This window comes from Thamnophis elegans, chromosome 4 (genome assembly GCF_009769535.1).
Source record: "Thamnophis elegans isolate rThaEle1 chromosome 4, rThaEle1.pri, whole genome shotgun sequence".
NCBI classification, from domain to species: Eukaryota; Metazoa; Chordata; class Lepidosauria; order Squamata; family Colubridae; genus Thamnophis; species Thamnophis elegans.
The window spans coordinates 56,152,545-56,176,110 of NC_045544.1; the positions used below are offsets into that span (position 1 = coordinate 56,152,545).

General features: G+C 35.1%; 1 protein-coding gene across 3 annotated transcripts in view; it reads left to right on the forward strand.

Moving 5' to 3' along the window:
- The window catches only part of SCAF8 (SR-related CTD associated factor 8), a 107,367-nt gene that overhangs the window by 37,898 nt on the left and 45,903 nt on the right, over positions 1–23,566 (forward strand). For 2 of the 3 annotated variants that reach the window (XM_032215644.1, XM_032215643.1), the window contains exons 13-20: positions 1,019–1,119; positions 1,479–1,592; positions 3,445–3,601; positions 4,450–4,580; positions 5,363–5,507; positions 5,950–6,003; positions 7,373–7,585; positions 8,388–10,029. In XM_032215644.1, the coding sequence (XP_032071535.1) occupies positions 1,019–1,119; positions 1,479–1,592; positions 3,445–3,601; positions 4,450–4,580; positions 5,363–5,507; positions 5,950–6,003; positions 7,373–7,585; positions 8,388–10,015 (2,543 nt within the window). In that variant the 3' untranslated portion in view covers positions 10,016–10,029. Of the gene's footprint in view, positions 1–1,018; positions 1,120–1,478; positions 1,593–3,444; positions 3,602–4,449; positions 4,581–5,362; positions 5,508–5,949; positions 6,004–7,372; positions 7,586–8,387; positions 12,909–23,566 lie in introns of those variants that run through there. The other variant, XM_032215645.1, reaches the window with a different exon arrangement.

Sequence of the window (23,566 nt, forward strand, 5' to 3'; positions counted from 1 at the left end):
ATTAACCTTACAAGATCCTGACTCACAAAGATCCGTGCCACAAAAGATATATAATTCTGTAGAAAGATGAGCACTATGCTAAATAGTACTGTTAAATATAGTGAGACTTCCTGGGTTTCAGGGTCAACTTAGAATTAAGAACTGCTTTCTATTTCTTGGACTTAGCTTCTCCTATGTGATATTTATTGTGGAAGAAATATTATTAAATAAATTTTATTTTTTCTGTAATTAGTTACTTCCCATTTCTATCCATTTTGTTAGTTTGTCTGCACAGAATATTTTAGTAATATATGCATGGTATAAAACATTTGTGCAAGATTTGATATAAATAAGTTTTTAATGTAATCAATAAATTGGGTGTATTGTTAAGATACATTTAAATAATGTTAATGAAAGCATTTTTAAAACGTTTCTTAAGAATATATCGCAAGAAGCTAAATAGGTTGCTCATAAATATTCAGTGATATGCCCACTATAGCTTTCCATATTATTATAAATAATTTTTACTGGATTTTTTTTCTGTAATGTGGGGACGGGAATTGTATTCTTCTCTCCTTAACTTCTTGTAGGAGCTTCAATAAAAATTTTGAAGGTAAAAAAATGGTTTCTAAGAGGAAGGAAGAACTAAAGATTACTACTACTACTTTTCATGGCATCACCTGCTATTTCAAACATACTTTTGTTCAGTATTGATTTTGATTTCTTTGTTAATCACTGCATTAATAGTAACCAGATCTATAATATTTCTGTATTCTCCCAATGTCTCTGCTTTTTATGTGTATTAAAGTATTCCTAGTTATATGCAGCTTTCATAAAAAGTTAGTGTTTCAGGATTTTGTTAGCATTTTCCGTTTCCACTGCTTTAAATTAAATAATTGTATTGATTTCTACATATAGGCAAGTGGTAAATTGTTTCAGCTTGTCTTTCCCTCTGTGACAATAAAAGATTGTAGTGATGATAAATGACAAATGATATGAATAAAATATAAACCTATGCCATTATAATTTGTTGTGACAGTCTGCAGTACCACGCTTTGGGTTGGGCAAGTGGACAAGAAAGCCACACAGCAAGATTTAACCAATTTATTTGAAGAATTTGGACAAATAGAATCTATAAATGTAAGTAAAGTAATCTGTAATTTATAAATAGAATGGTAATTTTGAGTTTTCATAAAAAATTATTTTTCATAAGAGGAAGTTTTATATGATTTATTTTAAAAGAAAAGTATTTAGAGGTTCTGGGGCTGGATGCAGAGAAATATAAATTTTGTTCACACAATAAGATATTTTTTCTTTCTCCATTTGTGCTTCTTAAAATATTTCTCATGAATTTCAGGAGATCATTTAGAATGGCATGGAGTATAACAAAAGAAATTGAGGGATTGCTAATATTTATTACTGCAAAAGGTTTTCTGAAACTCAGTTATTATTTTTTGTTTTAATTTTATTTGTTCCCTTGTTTTGTTTTTATTTTATAGATGATCCCTCCCAGAGGTTGTGCATATGTCTGTATGGTTCATAGGCAAGATGCTTATCGTGCTCTTCAGAAACTAAGTTCTGGATCCTACAAAATTGGATCTAAAATTATTAAGGTACACATTCAATGGCCCTGCTTATATGCAGTATGAATTATAATTATTATCATAATCGTGTGGTTTTTGTATATAATGAAGGAAATCCACTGTGTTAGTGCTTAAGATTTTGGACTAGAACTGGGGACAGCAAGATTCAAATCCATCCTGAGCCATAGAAACTCACTGGTAGACTTGAGCAAGTCAGTGTGTTTCTCAGCCTATTCTCCATCTTGGTGGAGATAGCTTCCAGGAATGGGTTGACCTCGTCTGCTCGCTGATTGCACTGAATCTGTCAGAACTGTTAGGACACACCCCTGTTGCTAGGGCTTCCCAGCTTTTGACTCAGTCCCTCAGCGTTGACAAACATGTCAAACCTCCAATTATATTCCTGGAATAATGAGGATATAGTATATTAACAAGAAATTGCACTATTATTCAATTTTGTGAGTACTACCAGCTGACTCCCTCTCCCAGTTAGAGTTCATATGGTTGTTATAATAATACGTTGATCAGTTTGCAAGAATAACAAGAGCAATACCACTTAGACATATATACAGCCCTCTCTAAGTGGTTTACAGTCAGCATATTGCCCCCAACAATTTGGGTTCTCATTTTACCGACCTCAGAAGATGGAAGGATGCGTCAACCTTGAGCCTGGTGAGATTTGAACTGCCAAATTGCAGTCAGAAGAAGCAGCCTGCAGTACTACATTCTAACCACTGTGCCACCATGGCTTATGGTGGAACATAAATCCAAACAATGAGTGCTAAGAAAGCCTAGGAGTTTCATGAAGATCTGCATACATAGGTGGCCATGATTTAGATCTAATTTTTGCTTTGGAGTAATTATCTTATGATCTGGATGATATGGAAGGTATTACAATTGCTCCTTTGTCATAGTTAAATCAGCAACCTGTGTTATCCATAGGGTCAGGTCCATTTGACTTGTCTGCTAGATCGGTGAATCCATCAATAAACTGTCTATTTCACCACTTGCAAGAAGTAACTCAGACTCTTGCTCCTGAAAGGCCTCATTTCACTGGCTAATCCAGGCAGCCTCTTGGGCTTTAGTGGAAGATGAAGCAGCAGGAACGATGCCTGGAGCATAGGTGACAGATGAATAGGGAAACTAACAAAGCACAGCTAACTGTCCAGGTTCTAGCATTTCTACTTTTCTCTCTCTTAAGGGATTGTGGCAGGAAACAAATATAATAAGTTTCTGTATAGATTTTTATGTCTATGTGTATATTTTAATATTTCTACTATTGGAAAAAAATGCTTCTAGGAAATAATTCATCGGAAGAATGCATTTTTAATTACTCTAATTAAGAGGAGATGTTATCCAAAAATAGAAAAGGAACAATTTAAAATGAATTCAAAATATTTATTGTCTGATTATTAGAAGGGAAAAAACTGTCCTCTAAAATAGTAAAACATAACTAGAAATTTTGGATAAACAGTAAGGCTGAGATTGGGAAGAATAATGTCCAAATTCTTTGGGAGTGAAAACTTTAAAATTCTTTACTGGTGCATTTACGGCAGAAAAAGCTGACATATCGAAATAATTTAAGACAAGCACGGGGAAGATTCTTTATAGATCAACAGATTGGTCTATGTTTTTCTGTGCTATGTAACTTTGATATCTCCTTTCTTATAAAAAGGAAATTTCATGATGAGGAATTCATCTTTTAATGTCAAATAAAAGATATTATTACAATGTATTTGTACACTGCATTTTCCTGTTCTGCAAGTATGTTCTGTTCAGCAAATGAATTGTCGATCAGGCTGTATAAAAATAAACAATGCTATGATGCGTTGTAGAGATTATTGTACTTTCGTTTCCACCACAACTGAATTTGCTTTATTTTCAGATTGCATGGGCTTTAAACAAAGGGGTGAAAACTGAATACAAACAGTTTTGGGATGCAGATCTTGGAGTATCATATATACCCTGGGAAAAAGTTAAGATGGATGATTTAGATGGCTTTGCAGAAGGAGGCATGATTGACCAGGAAACAGTAAATAGTGGTAAGAACTATTTAAAATTCTTTGTAATTAAAACTTTATTTTTGTCTTTTCATATTTTGTTCCAGAGAAACGTGTTTCCAATAATCCAAATATGCACTACAAGTGTTGTTCCTCTCAGGCTATTTAAGAATTAGGTTGACTACTTGATTGGCAATCAAGCTGAATCACAGTTCCACTTTGTGACATCTGTAGAAAATTTCTGTCTAACTGGGATAAATGCTAGTTTCCAAATGAAATTTACTTGCTTATTATTTATTTAAATAAATAAACTTGTTTGCTTATTTATTTAGTAAGTAATCTAATTTACTAATTATTTAGTTTCCAAAGGAAATTAATTAATTAAATAAATAATACTTCATAATATGTAAGACTTAGTGTAGATATATCCTTAGTCCAAAATTGTAGAGAATTTGTAAATAGGAGAAATTAATTGCTACTTACAAAATAATGCTTTGTCAAAAACTGCGGTTTGGTTTGGCTTGGCTTGACTTAATTTGATACACAGAAAGAAACAAGAAAAACATACAAAGAAAAGAAACAAGAAAAACATATAACATATCTAAATCTCTCAAAAGATGTGATTTTGATTCAAATATTGTACATGTCTAATAATACATATTTTTTAAAAATGTAGTTTTTAAATAGTGTTAAACTTTGACTATACACAGATCAGTCTTTCTATCACACTCTTAGAAACAGAGCAAACATTAATCCAAGATTATTATTTTTTAAAACATATTTTTCAATCTCCATTTATTGTGAGAAGGTAGGTATCGTAGCTAGTAGAGAAATGCTTATTATCTTCTAATGTGTTTTTTAAAACACTGGTCTGTTACTGTTTTGTGTAGAATGGGAAAGTACAAGGACTTCAGAAACTGTAAAAGAGAATGTACAGATAACCCCGAGTGCAACCGTTGAGAAAACCACAGTTGTCACAACACAGACAGAAACTTACACACAGTCTGTCGCTATGTTACAGGTTAGTATTATATTTCATTTTCTTACCACACTTTTCTTCCAGTAGTGAAGAATATTCAGATTATTGATTAGATTGACACCTCTACTTTTGTATTAGATGCATATCATATCTTTTTGTATCTTCTCAGTGAGTCTGATATTTGCAATTTGTTGAGACATATTTTTTCCTTTTATTGTGAAAAAACTCTGTGAAGTTAAGCATGCACAAGACAGAAAATGCATTGATTTCACACATAGAACAAAGAACTCCACTCAGACATTTCAGGAACATGCCATGTTGGTTGCTTCCTAAGGAGGTTCCCAAAATGTATGTAGTAAAAAATAATCTCAACAAGAAAAAGTAAGAGGGAGAAAACTCTGGGAAATATACCATGGCAAGTTGCCTAAAAAAAAAAAAGTTACGATTTTCTTCTTGTATATAGTAAATCACTGTGAAGGAGATGAACAGTTTAAAAATGTGATAATTTTTTTAAAAAAAATCTCTAAATTCATCCAGAGTTATTTTGGGAATTAACTGGCAAGTGTTCAATTTCACTGATGAGAGAGAGAATTTGGAAATAAAATGAAGAGTAGTTATGTGGATTTTCTAGAAGTTCACTTGTTGGGCAACTATTAAAAGACTGTATCTGAATTTAAAGAGACAGAACTACTTTTACATGACAGAAGTAATATTACATTGTCCTTCCTACATGCTTTTCTGTGATAACTTGCAAGCTATAAAATGTTCTTCTCATAACCATGTATGGATTTAAGATCAACAGAAATATTTTCCCATTATAACAGATGCCTGTAGCTCCAACTGTGCCAGCTGTTAATTTAGTTCCACCTGCGTTTCCTGTTACAATGTCTGTCCCTCCACCTGGTTACAGTGGAATTCCTCCGCCTCCATTCTTGAGAGCAAGCTTTAATCCTTCACAACCACCTCCTGGTAAAATTATCTTTCCATTCTATAATAGATATCAAAATGTATTGGCATTGTTATTTATTTTCCTTACGTTTACATTTGCTGAAAATTTTGCATAATTAGCCAGAAATGCTCTGGTCCACTCTTTGCAAAGCAGCGTCCAATCTTGTGAATAGGGATTTGGATTCAATGGCTTAAGAAATCCCTTTCAGCTTTATGAATTTATGACTCTCCTTAATTTTAAAATATTAATTTAATCTGTAATCATCTATTTGCATAGTGAAGTGGCAATGTTTAATTCAGTGGATCTTATTTCCATATATATCTGTAAATATGCATTTAATTACAATACTTTCTTGAATTAGATAATATATGCTTGAACATATTTATAATTCAGTTAAGTTTTTCTATTTTTCATAAACTTTAATAGATTTGTCTATTAATATTTATTCTTTGTTTCTTCTAGGTTTCATGCCTCCACCTGTTCCACCACCTGTTCCACCACCAGTAGTTCCAACATGTAAGCTGTTTTAACTTTTGTTTACAGAATTCCAATAAAACTGTCACAGTTGAAAAAAACCATTGGTTGAATTGACTAACATTGGATTAATTTTTATAAATAACATTATATAGTTTAGAACTGAATTCCTGCTACTCTTAAATAAGTGGACAGGTTTACCTGTATTATATAGGATGGCACCTGTACAGGCATTATCACGAACTGTATATAAACAGTCCTGTCCTGTATGAGATGTTTTCCTAGCAAGAATTCCAATTTGGGTTAGGGTTAGGATTAGAATGGAGAAAATAGGAATCCAGTATTTAAGATTTTTTCATGTAGATAACATTTCTTTGTACAGGAAGTCATTGACTCACAATTACAGTTTGGATTGTAACTTCTATCACAAAGCAATACAGTCATTAAGTGAGTTGTTACAACTAGTTGTCAAGCACCCTGGGATCATGTGATTGCCATTAGCAATATTCTATGTTGCTTTATCCAGAAAGTCTGCCACTGCCTTCTGAGAGGGCTCGCAATCTCTGAAAGAGCTGCTCGCTAAGGGGAGCTGTCATCTTTTCATGGGATGCAGAAAAAGAAGCTTAAATCATGAAGATCTAAGCTCTGTTTCTGCACCCTTTGCAGATGTCAGCTCTTCTTCATGCATGGAAGGGAATTCATCTGGTATGATGTGGAAAAGAAGCTCACGACGATCTAAACCTTGTTTCTGCACTCCTATAGTAGGACTTACATCTTGAAGTCTTTGCTCTTGCATAATGTCAACTTAATAGTACTTGTGTTTAAAATCACAGTAGTGCTTCCTACAGAGAGGTTTTGGCATTTCTGCCTGTAAAAGGAAATAACCAGAGTATCATCCACCTATTCTATGAACTCTGAACTTAATTCTTTCTTAAAACAACAGTTAATATCAGGCAGAATTGCAGAACAAGGTTGACTCAGCCTTCCATCCTTCCAAGATGGGTAAAATGAGAACCCAAATTGTTGGGGGCAGTATGCTAATTTTGTAAACCACTTAGAGAAGGCACATAACCAAACTATTTTCTGTTTGATTCCAAGAGGCTCATGCTGCCCTATCTGTATTAACTGCCCCAAATTAATAGGTAATAGATTGTATTTATTGTTATTGATGAGTAATAATTAGAATTTTTTAAAATTATAATCCAACTGTATAATTTTGATGGGTTTTCTAATAGCTTTCTTCACTCAGATGTTTTAAAATTATATTTTTAACTTATTTGTGATTACTTTTTTATTCAGCAAGTTACAGAGCTTCAGAAGTTTCAGAGTTTGATTAACATACTAGCGGATTCTTTTAGAAAGACATACATAGATTTGCACAAGCATTAATTGCATATGTATTGATTTACAGCTCTTGTACAACCGTCGCTGACTATTGCTCAAGAATCAATGAAAGATTTTAGCAGCCTTGTTCTACCAGGTGGTACTGTTTCTAATAGTCTTACAACACCAACATTATCTGCCGGAAGTGTCTTTTCTTCTCTTTCAAAGAACAGTTCAGAATTAGATGAAAAAGGATCTTTTCGTGCTGACCTTCAGACCTCTTCTACTGAAAACAGAACTGGTAAATAGCATTATAAAACCTTTTGGGAGAGTTATATGTGTGCTTGCATGTGCATGTGTGTGTGTGTGTGTGTGTGTGTATGTGTGTGTGTGTATGTATATGTATATATGTATATATGTACATGGACAAATGCATATGCAAACACACACACACATATGTTTGCATAGTGTAGGAATGTCATAACTTTCAAGAATTCTTGTCCTGTATCAGATGTCACCTCTGAGAGAGTATTGAACTTAACCTGTTGTTTTTAAGAGCTAAAGACAGACTGACTGACTGACTAGAAGAATAGCAAATACAATCAGCATGACGAGTTGTTTATTAGCCCAGTTTCAATATAATTTATGTTTTTTTCCAGCAGTGGTCTGTTTTCAATAAGATCTGTTATTAACTCATCACTATATTGCCATAATACTTTTTTGTTCATTTAATCTGAATTATATTAATATTAATATCATACAAATAATTAAAACGCTTTAAACATATTTTTAAATAGTTTCTATTTACTCAAACATACAAGACGATAGGAAAATGATATGCCAAATTCTAGTTCCTTTTTTAGTTCCCTATAATTTTCTAGATAAAATATTTAAAAGCTTACAATTTTTCTAAACATTTATTTTATAAGCTATTCTTCAGTAAGAAATACTGTTTACTTTTCCTTAAATAGATATTGTTGCAGATTATAATGAGAAACCAACCAGTAGATGTTGAATTTAGTTTAATCTGACTATAATTAAACTATTAAAGTATTAGTTAGGCATGTTGTTTCAATTCTCTGATTTAAATTTTTGTATTTTAGTTCAAGATGACGTTTCAAGCAGTTCTGGACTTACCGAGGGAGTACAGCCACCTGGTATCACAACCAGTTCTGGGCATGTAGGGGGAATCCAGCCACCCCATGTCTCAAGTAGTGCTGGACTTGTGCAGCCGGTCAGTGTCTCCAGCAGTTCTGGACTTTTGACAAGAATTCAACCACCCACGGCTTCAAATAGCTCTGGTCTTACAACAGGTGTTCAGGCTCCAAGTATCTCAAGTAGCTCTGGGCTTTTGACGGGACTTCAGCCCATAAATGTTTCAAGCAGCTCCAGCCTTTTAATGGGAATGCAACCACCCATAGTCTCAAATAATACTGGACGTTTGTCAGGAATCCAGCCATCCATTGTATCAAGTAGTTCTGGGCTTTTGACAGCACTCCAGCCACCCATTGTATCAAGCAATTCTGCAATTTTAGGATTGCCACCACCAATAGTTTCAAGTAGTTCTGGACTGTTGGGATTACCACCGCCAAATATTTCAGGTGGTTCTGGCCTGTTGGGACTACAACCACCCACTGGAATTCAAAATTTACCCCATTTAACTATGGGTAGTCAACGGTTGCATGGAATTCCTCTAGTAGAAATGCGATCGGGATTAATGCCACAGCCACCTGGTCCTAGGTTTCCACTACTGCAACCTGGGATGCCACCCCAACGTACAGTTCCTCCTCCAGCCATACTTGATCCATCCCTTCCTCCACCTAGAGTTCCCTTCCTTCCAGGAGATATTTTTGCTCAAACAGAGAGGTCATTTGCAACTTCCAGTAGGCAAAATATGGATATTTCTAACCCAGATAAAAGATTGCCTATTGGGGAAGATAGCATTCAACAAGAAGGAGATAGAGACTATCGATTCCCTCCAGTGGAAAGTAGAGATCGAACATCTTCAGTAGATATCAGGGATTCTATTGGAAGGCCACCACTAGATCCAAGAGAAGGTCTAGGTCGACCACCTATAGATGGAAGAGAACATCTTATCAGGCCACATATAGATTTACGGGAGAACTTTGGAAGGCCAGGTATCGATAATTTAAGAAGAGAGCATTTTGCTTTCAACTCAGAAAAACATTGGGGTCAAAGAGGAGATTATGATGAAAGAGAACACCAGAACTTTCCTATATATGGTGGTCTCAAGGGGTTCCAGGACTTTCGAGAGAGATATCGCCAAACAAACTACAGATTTGAAACTCGAAGTGGTCCTACCTGGAACAGAGGACTTGAACAAGATGCTCACAGAGACTTTGATGACCGTCGTAGACCATGGGAAAGACAAAGGGACAGGGATGATAGAGATTTTAATTTTGGTAGAGAAATTAATGGAAACAGATTTGGGAGAGAGAGAACACAGAACAACTGGATACCCCCTCCACATCCAAGAGCGTTTGAATATTTTGAAGGTGGTGCTTCTCAACAAAAAGTTGATAGTGTACCCCAAGTTAACGGTGAAAACCCAGAGACAGAGAATCAGCCATCTGCTGTGCAAGTGCAGGATGAATTGGAACTTTATGAAAAGTTGGCGACTTCAAATGAGACAAAAAAAGAGAAGAGTGACACAGAAGCTGAATTAGAAAATGAACCAGTGGTAGAAAGCACAGAAACTGAGGGGACATAATCATCACTCAGTAGGTAAAAAGATACCTTTTGTAAAGTTGTCATCTCTCTCTGTAATAGATGAATGGCTGACTGGACCTTAGTAGTTCATTTTTTTCTTCCAGAATTAAGTTAATCTAATATTCATGTTCATCTTTCACTTAAATAGTTGTACAACTGACCTGTATAGAATATTGTTTTTAATTTGAACATGGTAGGTAAAGTTTGTCTTTCTTTTTTCGGTTTTTTTTCCTGGCAAAATGCAAACTTTCCCCACTTGTTTTTACTTCTGAAGGATAAATTACAGCTTGTCAAACAAAGAAAAAGACTTCCTATGGAAGAACTTGATTTTTTAAGATGCTATAAGGTTGGCCATAGAAATTGTTATACTTGAAAACAGGCGCTGATATATCTTATCCAGATTTCTAGGCTGCTGCAAATTTTTAAAACATAGGCAGAGCTGTGATACTAAATGTTCCCTCAGTTTTGGTCCAGAAAAGGAGCATAAATAATACAGAGATGGTGTGTTTTTGAAATTTCAGCATTATAGCCTCTGTTTCTCAAACAAGTGTCCATGATCTGTCCTCGTACAGCAATGAGTTAAAAAATAACATAAGTTTTAAATGTTTTTTTAGATGCCAATAAAACATTATTTGTTTGATAAGCACTCTAGGTATTGTATTTTTTATATACAATCTATAACATTCTGGTTGAATTGTGCTTTAATTAATTGTTGCAAAAGGTTTATAATGCTCTTGTAAAACTAGTGCAACAATTATATATGCTACAAAAGCATATTACTTTCTACTAAAAAATCATGGAATCACATTAGTTTGTGTATAATATATGTATGTAAATATTTGTGTAAAACTGTATGTAGATACCACTGTTTCTGTGTGTGATAGTGCATGCGCACGCACTCACAGAATGTAGACAGTTAAATAAAATGAAATGAATTAGGTTATGCAATTTCATATTTAATCTTCTTTAGATAGAAAGAAAATTGTAGATGCTGATGTGACAGGTTAAACAAATTAATATTTGCTCTTCTAAATTCTTAATTACTTCAGAAGGTGGACTGGCATGCTCTGAAGGCTGAAGAGTAAGATTTAAGGATGCTTTTTAAGTGTGGCAATATATGGTGCAAAAATGAAGCAAATGTTTGAATTGTCATTTTTGTAATGCTTCTGGTGTTTTGGGTAGAAAGTGATATATAAAAATACTTTGTTGTTGATTTGCTTGCTGTGACTATTGAGTTCATAGTTGTTATCTAAAACATATTGAGCCACTTTAAGAACAAAACACTTGCTTATCTCAAATAACTGATCACGTAAGGTTTAGGTTTCAAGATTCTTTAGGCTGCAATCGTATATGCATTTAACTTGGATTAAGCTTCATTGATACCAATATCGAATACTGGCATCTAGATATTTGGAATTTTTTAAACTCTGGGCTAGCTAGTTTGAAATGGCCTCATAAAACTATTTCTGTCCAAACTAATGTTTTTAGGATCTACTCTCTAACAAATTGATAGAATGTAACCATTTATCCTATATTTTTTCTTTTAAAAAGCCTTCAAAATCTAAAAAATATGATAGTTCTAGAATTTATATTGTGCTAAATTAATATTTTATGTAGAAAATGACATTCTTTTATTCAAGAAAAGTTTGAATTTTCAATCATGTGAATTATTCAAGTTCACAAAACTTTGCTTCTATAATAATATGAAATATAGGAAAATCACAGAAATTTCATTAATATTATGAAGTCAATACACTTATTGCAATAAAGTTTGAGAATTACAAACTTACAATTTGGAAAATTACAGTTGCACTACCATTTTTGCTTTTGGTCAACTTAAGTCTTAAATTACTAATGCATCATTGTTGCATACTTCTTGGCAGTCTGCCTGTCAGGATGGATTCACTTTCACTGAATTAATGTTGCCAAATATAACAGCATAAAGAATCAGGATAATAAGTATAATCTAGCCACAATGCCCCAGATTTGTGTTTGCTCACTGAAAATAATGCAACAGTGGAATATAATTGCATTTTTTACTTTGGGACAGTAGCTCTAATAAGATAACTGTGTTTGATTGCATTCTTGATTTTTACAAATGGCCAAAATATGTTATGTGGTTTAAGTTTACATTTGGAATAGCAGTAGCTCCATATCACTATCATATAAAAAGATACCTTGGAACTATGTAAAAGTTGTATCTTTTAAAATTTTAAATAGCATAAAAGTATGTCATACTTTATCTTACCTTTGGACAGAGACTCTCATGAGTAAGACAGGTTTGGCAAAACTAGTTGAGGAAAAAGTAGGATGAGACAAAGGTGCCTCTTAGATAGAAGGGATCTCAAGACAAGGTAATTATGTTCTGTTGGCAGAAAGTTACTGCTACGTGGTATTCCAAATTATGGTAGTAAACATAACACGTGAGTCAGCGCCATTTTGAGAACTACTGAATTTGTAGCTGTTCCATTTTCCAGTTGAGAAATTGTAATTTACCTCTATTCACCAACATATTGAAAACAGGATCAGCTGTGATTCTTTTGTTTTTTATCAGTGTTTTGCTTATGAAGCTAAAGTCGATAACTTAAGTGAATGAAATTAATAGTCTAATCACTAATTTTTATAATAGCCAACTCTTATGGTCTAGTAATTATTTGAGAATATACTCCTCTTGCCCTATATTTTTCTCTTGTTTCTATATATGAAATAAACATTTGTATTATAGAGAAAAACTGTCCTTTTTCAGCAAGGGAGCAGCTAATTGTTATAATTTCTATTTCTATTTTTCAGTGGCATATTGGTTTAACATACAACTTTTAAATGTGTTTTGATAAGTTTATTATAGAAAATAAAGTAAAATATCAAACAAATGAAGTAACTAAAATAGAAATATAATTAGCAAATGAAATTATTATACTCTAATTCAAAAGATTGACAGTCCTATAAAAGCTTCATTAGGCACCATGTTAAATTGATCTCTCCAAGGTGGCGCAGTGGTTAAATGCAGTACTGCAGGCTACTGCTAGATCAGCAGGTCAGTGGTTCAAATCTCACCGGCTCAGGGTTGACTCAGCCTTCCATCCTTCCGAGGTGGGTAAAATGAGGACCCAGATTGTTGGGGGCAATATGCTGACTCTCTGTAAACCGCTTAGAGAGGCCTGAAAGGCCTATGAAGCGGTATATAAGTCCACTGCTATTGCTATTCCACTGCTATTCTTCAAAAGAAAATTAAATCATAACCAGAAATTTGCACTATAATTGACACCATACAGAATGCTCATAGCATCTTTGAGAAGCTAATTTGACATTCCCAGAATGTAAACTCATTTAAAAAGAGACTGCTCCCATATAGACATTTAAATGCAAATAATCCAGGTGTCTGATTCCCATATTTCCAGTGGTGCTCATGAAATTATAATTTATCAGGAATGATTTCCATAGATTCTGTAGTTCATGCGAAACGTTAAATACCAATAGTAGTTGCCTTGCTTTATTTTTAAAAATATGAATATTTCCAAAATGCATTTTTTTACTCTAAGACCTTTCAAAAATCACAAGCAAGTGTGACCACAAGTTGATACTAAAATTATAACAGTGATTTTCAGACTTTATACTGGTTATTAATAAGTCTGCGGCACTTCTTTCTTGATGATTTTTTGTTGGTTTTCTAATATGAAAACATGGCTATTTTGCTTATAGTGTAGTCCAGTGCATGTTTGCTCAAGCCTACTTCATTGAGTTAAGTTGAATTTGCATAGGATTGCAGCCTTGAAATGCAATGTAAATTGAGCCATGAAGTTTTTCTTGTCTGTTTTTTAATTAATCTTGCTTATGAAATGCCTTATATGTTTTTGCAAATACTTAAAATTGATTACAGTACCTATAAAAATGAATATGACTGGAAATCATACTTTTAGTGTGTTATACTATATGTTCATAGTTTCTCACATGAGGAAGAACTTATGAGCTTGACAGTTCCTAACATTCCATCCCTAATTTCTGAAAGAAGTTTTCTTTTTGACAATTAGTTTGCTTCTTTCCTTCCATATTATTAGATGTGGTTCCTTCCTTTGATATTTGAATAATCATCTTTCTATAAAATATAAGAATATACAAAAACAAAGTTTACTTCAAAAATGTATGAATTATTTAACAGATTTAATATCAAAAAAAGATTGATAATAACAGTATATTTCATTTTATATTGTGTAATCTACTACTCTGACACTTGCTCTTACTGTTAGGCTTGCTCTTAACAGTTCCAATAGGTTAATTGTCATCCAGTTTACAGTCCCAGTGGACAAAACTGAAAAATCAGAATCTGACCATATTAATTTTGTCATATTAGCACTACTACACATTATGCGAAATAGAATCTATTTTGAGATGTGGTTTTTTTTCTTGGAACAATTGAAATTTCCTCAAAGTATCAGCCTGGAATTCTTTTAGTGTGCTTGAATAATCAACTAATGGTTCCAGAACTACAGTGACAAGGATATATACAGTGCATTCAGAAAGTATTCAGACACCCTTCAATTTTATTATGCTGCAGCCTGATTCTACAGTTGTTGAAATTCATTTTTTCTCATCAATCTACAGTCAGTACCCTATAATGGAAAGTGAAAACAGAATTTTAGAAATGTTTGTAAATTTATTAAAAAGAAAAAACTGAAATACAGGTAATCCTCGGGTTATGATAGTTTACAAATGACCGCAGAGGCGCTGCAACATTCACTCTATTTCCCACCCTCTCTTCCCATAACTGCTTCCCTCTCCCATCCTGTCACATTGGATTCAATTTGCAAAGATCTGTCTCTTCTCTGCTGTGGTTTCTTTGCCTTTGAGGGAGAGGAGAGCAGGATGATTTCCCTTCCAGTATCTGGTCAGCTTGCAAGTGCTTTTTGCTCCAAGAGTGAAATGTTCTGGGGGCCTTGTGTGACTTAAGGCAATCATTCTCTACAAAGTAAATGGGGTCTGAAGTCACGTGAGATCATAGTCCCCAGAACATTTAATTCTCAGCATGCTGATTGGATGCTGGAAGGGAAATTGTCCATCTGCTCAGAAACTGCAGCAAAGAGTAGACAGGTCTTTGCAAGTTAATAAGTCTAGTGTGGCACTGGATTCACTCAGTAATTTGTTGAAGCACCTTTGGCAATAATTAATGGCCTCAAGTCTCTTTGGATATAACACAACAAACTGTACATCTGAATTGGGGGATATTTTGACATTCTTCCTTTCAAATCCTCTCAGGCTCAGTCAGATTGGATGGTGACCATCAGTGAACAGCCATTTTCAGGTCCCTCTAGAGGTGTTCAGTAGGTTCAGGTCAGGGCTCTGGCTGGGCCACTCTAGGACATTCACAGAGTGCAACTCCTGCATTATCTTGGCTGTGTTCTTACAATCATTACCATGTAGGAAAATGAACCTTCGGCCCAGTCTGAGGTCCTAAGTGCTGTGGAATAGATTTTCATTGAGGATATCCCTGTACTTTGCTCCATTCAGCTTTCCCTCAACCCTGACCAGTCTCCCAGTCCCTGCTGCTGAAATACAGCACCACAGCATAATGACTGCCGCCACCATGCTTCAGGGGTGATATTGAGCAGGTGATGAGCCACAGTGCCTAGTTTCCTCCAGACATAATGTTTAGAATTGAGGCCAAACAGTTGAATCTTGGCTTCATCAGGCCAGAGAACCTTGTTCCTCACAGTCTGAGAGCCCTTCAGGTGCTTTTTTGCAAACTACCAAGTGGGCTTTCATGTGTGGAGGGGCACTGAGGAGAGGCTTCCATCTAGACATTCTGTCATAAAGCCCAAATTGGCTGCGGGCTGCAGTGATGGTTATCCTATCTCCACACAGAATCTCTGTAGGTCAGTTAGAGTGACCATCGGGTTCTTGGTCACTTCTCTTACTAAGGCCCTTCTCTCCTAATTGACCAGTTTGACCAGGCAACTAGCTCTTAGAAGAGTTCTGGTTGTGCCAAATTTCTTCCGTTTGAAAATTATGGAGGCCATTGCACTCTTAGCAACTTTCAGTGCAACAGAAATTTTATTGTAGCCTTCTCAGATCAGTGCCTTGCAATAATCCTGTCTCTGAGCTCTGTAGGCAGTTCCTTTGACCTCATGGCTTTTGCTCTGCTACAGTATGCATTGTCAGCTTTCAATAGAGGGCATGTGCCTTTCCAAATCATGTCCAATCAATTTAAGGTGAAACTCCAATCAAGGGGTGGAAACATGTCAGCACCTATCAAGAGAAATGGGAGGCACCAGAGCTAAATTTCAAGTGCTGTTGCAAAGGCTCTGAATACTTACACAATGTGATATTTCAGATTTTTCTTTTTAATAAATTTACAGACATTTCTAAAATTCCGTTTTCATTTTGTCATTATGGAGTACTGAGTAATAGATTAATGAGGGGGAAATGAATTTCAACAACTGTAGAATCAGGCTGCAGCATAACAAAATTGACACAAGTGAAGAGGGTCTGAATACTTTTTGAATGCACTGTATAAATGATACTTTTTCTATCTTCAATAGAGTAGTAGCAAAGGAATTTTAGTATGGCTGTAGAGGCAAATATGGCAATATAGAATCATGAGTGCGATATGCTCTGGCATTGTAGTTTATTTGGTAATGCAGACTGGACTTCCTGGCCCATGATAGCTTAATGTGAATTTAAAGTTTTAAACTCATGGGAAATACCAAGTTGCTTATCTTTGTACTAATTGAACTTGCTAAAGCATCTTGTGATCAGATACTACATTTACCGTGCAAGTAAAAGATCCTTTTATTATTTCAATTTTATTTGTTGCACATTTCAAATGATTCTGTGTGACTCTCAGCAATTAAAATTTTATATTTAAAAATACAAGAATCATAATGGAAACAATTTAGATATCCATATAACAAAACAGTAGCCGTGGTATCAGAAGATTCACCAATAATAGAGTTTTAGAAATAATAAATAAATAAACATTACTACTGCACAGCCTCTGCAGCACACCCAGATCCCCACACACAAGCAAAATTGTATCCATAAGGCTTTATGAAAAGCCAGTAGGCTTTTCATTCAATGGGTTATTATTCAGTAGCCATTCCTCTGGGAGATGATTTCCAAAGGATGAGTGCCATAACAGAAAAAGGCTTTTGTCCTGAATCCAACCAGATGACTTTGTAACCTAAAGCATGCTTGTTCTGCCAGACCTAATGGGACAGATAGATGAAATGGAAGAGGCATTCCCTCAAATACCCCACAAAAATAAAAGGGGAGGAACACTAGCAAACAGCATCTAAATCTAATTTTGATTGTGAAACTATATTATTACACATGCTAAATTATCATATAAATGCTTAAAGAAAGAAGGAACCATCAGATTTCTCATTTATAATGTAATAACTATCAAGATATACACTTTTAAAAGAGAAGCAAGAGGAAGACTCTGATTTTCTCTGATGTCCTTCTGTTATTGGATAAACCATAGCATTCCTTTAAATGGTTTGAAATAAGGCAAATGGAATTGTTTAGATTCCTTACTAAGGATTATGAATCTTGCTTCAACAGTAACAGTAAACCTGAGACAGCTGCCTGGATGTTTGCCACCATAGGGTTTCCTGAAAATAAACATTTTTTATTTCTTTTTTAATTTACACTATAAAGAAAATTTTGGCTGTCCACAATAATAATAATATTGACAATATTTTATTCCCCTAATAGGGGAAACAGTTCTTTTTGATGCTTTTTTGAGAAAGAAAGAGAGCGGTCACAGCATCAAGAACAGCTTGGAATGCAGCTTTTGTATTGTAATACTATCAACAATACAGTTAATGTAAAAGTATTCAGTATTGCATTTAAAATTATACTGAGGAAGTTCATTTAGGTTGCACTTCTATATCACTATTTTGGAGTGGATCTTGTTAAATTCTTTGGGGTTAACATGTAGGTTTATTCTTTTGTTGCTGCTTTCAGGTTCTTAGATGAAATAAAGCCAAGAATTTTAAAATCTTATTTATTTACTGATGTTGGAGTTATGACACATGTACACATTACATTTTAAACAGGCTACTTCTTTATTACATGTTCACTACTGTTAGAGGAACATAAAGTAATTTTAAAACGAATGAATAAAATTGTCATTTTTCTTAGGCAAATAGACATCACTTAATTTTGTAACATTTCTTCTGTAAGCTGCTTCTTCTGATCTAGCTACTGATGGAAATTCCAGCTCTTACATGCACATTGAAAACTATCTTTGCTGTATTTTAGTTCAGCTTGTCTTTTAAATGAATAATTTTCAAACATTGGTATACAATTTGTTACATAACTTTCAACAAGAGACATGAGTTGCAAATATCATTATGGTATATGTACCATAACAGTTCATAGACTTAAAAGAGTCAAATACAGAGAAGAATACACCCATTTGTTCTGCATCAGACGTAAGTAATCTACTTGGAGTAATACAACTGAAATTGAATCTGTCCCAAAATTTAAGAGAAAATATTCCCAACAAACTTTACTTAAGAAAGTTAAGGGCTGCATTTTATAAGAAAATTCACAAACTCAGAGGAAGATTTGTCTGATAAAACACATCTATAGAAAGGTGGGCAAGGGCTTTGAAAAACGGGGTGATTAAGAAAGAATAAACAAGGACTCCCAAATCTGAATTAACTTTTAAATGAATAAACAAGGAAGCCTAAAACAGAATAAACACATATGACATGAGAAATTTAGAATTGTCTTTTGCTTAGGCAAAACCTAACAGATCTAGTTTCTGTTCACAGATGAAAGGAACTTTGGCAATAAATATAAATTGTATTGCTTAACTCTAGCGAGTAAGCTGGATCCAGAAGATTTTAAATACAGGCTGCCTTAGCCCATTCTTGCAGAAATATTTTGACATCTTACTGTCCCCTAGATCATTCTATTAACTTCCAGTTAATATCTAGGCAGATTTATCCCTACTATGGATTTTATTTTTGATAATTCCAATGAAGAGCACAAAATTTCCTGATTCAATACCTGTTGGTTTTGATATTCCTTACTTGATCCCACCATACATGTCCTGTTCACAGACTTGTAGAATTTGTTGAGCTGCTCTTAGGAATACAGTTTTAAAATAATAATTTATTATAATGACTGGTGGTGATTTTGTAAATGCTGATGTTCAACTTCTGGAGCATCACATAAATACTATTGACATTGACAAAATCTCAGTCTGTCAAGTTGCAAAAGGCAGTTTTACTTGGAACAGTTTCCATCCTCTAACAATACATTTAACATCATCAAATAACACCTGCCTAACTCAGGTCCTTGGGAAGGACTCAATAGGCAGATTAAACATTGCTAAATCCATCTTAAACATTTGGCTGACTATCCAATCATAGTAATATTTTAATATTATTAAACAAAAATGTCTGTCTATTCCAAGTCCTTGGGAAGGACCTAAAAGGTGGACAAAAATGTCAAATCCAATCTAAACATTGTGTAACCAACCACATTAATACTAATTTTTAAATTGTATTCTGCCTGACTCCCAAGGTTGGAGCATCTTACAGCAATCAAAGGAATTATAGTAACCTAAAAAAGATGGCTTACATATCAGATCAGAAGGAACAAAGCAAAGGATCTCTCTCTCCCTTGCCAAAGCCTTTTATGAGGAGCCAGGTCTTCATAGCCCTTCTAAATAACAACAGATTCCAGATCTCATGGAGGGGGGGGGGAGAGAGACCTCATTCCAGAGGGAAGGAGTTATTACAGAGAAAGCACACTTCCAAATTCCTGATAGTGATATAGTTTAGTCAAGGGAATCTTGAGCACACTAATACTGCAAGATCAAATTGGCCAGGTAAATATAGGAAACAGACAGTCCGTCAAGCAAACAACCCCTATGCTATACAGGACATTATAGCCAGCATCTTTAATTGCACTTGGAATCAAACTCAAAAGCAGTGCAATTCACAAAACAAAAACATAACATGAAAACTATAGCACATCCATTTCTGCTTGTGCTGCTGCATTCCATATCAGCTGAATTTTATGGTGATCTTCAGCAGCCCAATCTACAGAGTCTTGTAGTAGTTAGGCCTCAAAGCTAAGTATGAGTGACTGGCTGAAGACCTTCTCCATCAATTTGGTGAAGGATGTACCCCAGGGATCCCCAGGCCATGATCTACATGCAACCAGGCCGCAAGAAAGCACACACATATATGCGTTCAACTCAATTTGTGTGAACAGTGGTCCAGTGCACATGCACAAGTTGACTCGTGCAAGCGACAAGCTGATGCATATCTTGTGAATCAAGCTGCACAGCTGGGTATGTGCTGGCCCACACATTCAATGGAATGTCCCAAATTCTGAATAATGCAAACTTTCATAGTCAACTGATCTTGATAGGATTGAGTCAGAGGTGGTTCCTCCTCATTCAAACCTGCACAGCTTCCAGGCATCTGAACAGAACCTTGACAGCCTCACTTGGTTAGGCCAGAGTTGAAAGATACAATTGGGTTTCGTAAGGTTACTCATGATCCCAGATAAGTTGATGACTACAACCGATGGTTTCATATAGTTGTGGAAAAGCAGGAAGAGAGATTAGTATCCTGCAGCATACCAAATAGGTTGTGGTCTCTTATGATTGTAAGCTGGCCAGAGTTACCTTGAGGTAAGATGGGCAGTCAATCAATTTTACAAATATATAAATAAATTTATTCACCTAATCAACACCGACTAGAACCAGCCCAAGAGAAAAAAAGATAACCACAGTAAAATGGTGCCCCTAATCCCGAGCCCATGGACACTGGCAGAAGGTAGTTGATGGCATCAAAAGTGCTCAGCATCTTCAATCCCAAAAGTTATCAGCAAATATAGCTAAGTATATTCCAGTACAAAATCCTAGCCTGAAATCCAATCAAAACATATCTAGATAATCTATTTTCTCCAGACTCCTTATCAGCTGCAGACCGAACACCTTCTCACCAATCTGCCCCAAAACAGAATTTGGGGTACTTGTTGGTAGTTGTCAAAAATTGTTGCATCCAAGATGGCCTCTTGAGGAGGGAGCACATGTTTTTTCTTTCAAGGCAGTCCACTAGTACTCCCTCCTTTAGGGAAGCTGATGCTAAGCCTGGATATAACTGCAGATCATTTTCCTGGATGCTTGTATGTTGTAGGATGGGCCTGATTCAGCAAAGAGGTGGCCAAACCAACAGCAAGAAAATCCTGTTCACTTCCTTTGGAATCATCAGCTCCCTCCCAAACCATGCCCCGAGGGATCAGCCTGGTCTATTGAGTCTGAGTCCAAGTTGGAGCAAATCAGAGAGATTTTATCCACGACCGTGTTTTCCTGAAAATAAAACAGGATCTTATTTTATGTTGATCCCTGAAATAAGCGCTTGGCCTTATTTTTTGGGGTCTTATTATTTTTCAGGTGCAGGAGGTGATGAGCGTGGTCACCTCATGGCTGCTGCTGTGTTGCAATATTTTTGGGGAGGGATTATTTTAGCGCAAGCACTCAAAAGCCTGATTGGGTTTATTATCCAGGGAGGGCTTATTTTCAGGAAAACAGGGTAGAAGCCCAACAGATGTTCCAAGGAACCCACTCTACCTAATCGGAACCAAAGGAAATGGAACATCTATAGAACACATTCCAACAAAATCTATGCAACTTTATCAAAAAAAGTCCCTGACCATTCAACCCAATACAGCACAACCACCGCAAATCCTAAAAAAATTACACTGCCATTCATAAAAAATATTTCAGAAACTACAATGGATTATTACAACCACATAGAATCAGTGTAGCACACATGTCAACTAAAACCCTTGAAAACATCTTAAGGAAACCAAAAAACCCAGAAACCTTTGAAGAAAAATAGGAGTCCTCTACAACATGCAATATAAGAACTGCAACAACCACTATGTAAAATAAACAGGCTGAAGACTGGCAGAACACATCCATGAACATCAACTGGCAGTCAAAAGGCATGATGAAAATTCTTTAATTTTGCAACTTATAAACAGATTTAACCATAGTTTCAATTGGGAAAATTTGACAATCCTAGACCAGGCCAAATCCAAAAATGTCAGGGAATTTCTAGAAGCCTAGCACTCTGACAAATCAGCCATTAATAGACACATAGACATTTAACAGCATTTATAGGCTGCAAAAGGGACAATCAACCAGCCACAAAGAGAAAAAAAAACTCCAGCACATCTCCACCATAATCAGCACTCAGATCAGCATAGATTAACTCCAAGGTGAACTTCAGACCAACAATCAAGTAAGCAATACCCCAATCAAGAAACTGCCAAAGAGCCAGTAGTAAACAGCCCAACCAAAGAATCCCTAAGACTGCTCCCACCCACCCACACAGACAGGCAAGGCACCAGAACATAAACTGACAGCAAACAGTACTCCTTACTAGCACTGATGTTGTTTACCTAGTTAGGGTAATGAAACATTTGTAAGAAAACAAGCAAGGTCAGAGAGCACCAAGGACCCCTGAGGGACCATTTTCTTTTACAGTTGAATAATAATAATTTTAAAAAACCGAACAATTTTGTTTTATTACTATTTATGTATATGAAGAAAAAAAAACAGTTATGGCAACTGACTTGTCAAAACTGGTGAAAAAAACCATGTGACTACTGAAGGTATAATATAGAACAGGCTAGTCAAACTGGCGGCCCATGGGCTGGATACATCACATGCAGGCCATGCCCACCCTGGCTCCGCAAAGGCAAAGAAATGTCACGACCCGGCCCGTGATGTAATTGAGTTTGATACCCGCGATGTAAAATATTGATGGAAGACAAGGCTGTCAGTATGATAGGTTGCTTTTGGATTTTTTTGACTAAATCCATGAAACAAACTAACCAAAATGTTGTCTTGTGTTTGGTCCATGGTTCTCATAACATATAACAGATTTAAAGTCATATTAAGCAGTTATGTTCAAGAGGAGCTGAATTGCTGATGATTGATGTAAACATACCCATTATCATCTCTCTGGAAGTTTTTTCAGTTTCTCCATCTAGATTAGAGTCCTGGATTTTCCAAATGTTCACATCCAAAAACAAATAAGGGCCATCTCTACTGAGGAAATATCTGTACATAAAAATATACCATAGATTTGTTCCTGATTTGTATTCAGAGGTATAAAAAACCTTACAAATGCTCAGGAAGGGGAGGTTTTGAAGCCATTTAAAGAATATTAAAGATAGAAAGGCTTTATTACTATTAAAGAATATATATTTTGTTAAAGAAAAACAAGAAGTATACAGTTTAGAAAACAGATGAACAATTCATGTCACGTATATATATATACAAGTGTTTATATACTTTTTTTCACTGAACCTTAGTAATGTGGAATTAATAGTAAATTTGGACTTTTTATTACTTTATTCTTATTTTCTCTAGTCCAGGTAAATCTTCCTTAATATTTGGTTTAAGGGATTATCTTCACTTTATTTTCATAGTTGTTTCTTACATTGTTCATTTACTTGTTTTCCATATTATCATAGATTTTCTTCTACATCCAATAATCTTGGTTTCAATTTCTGA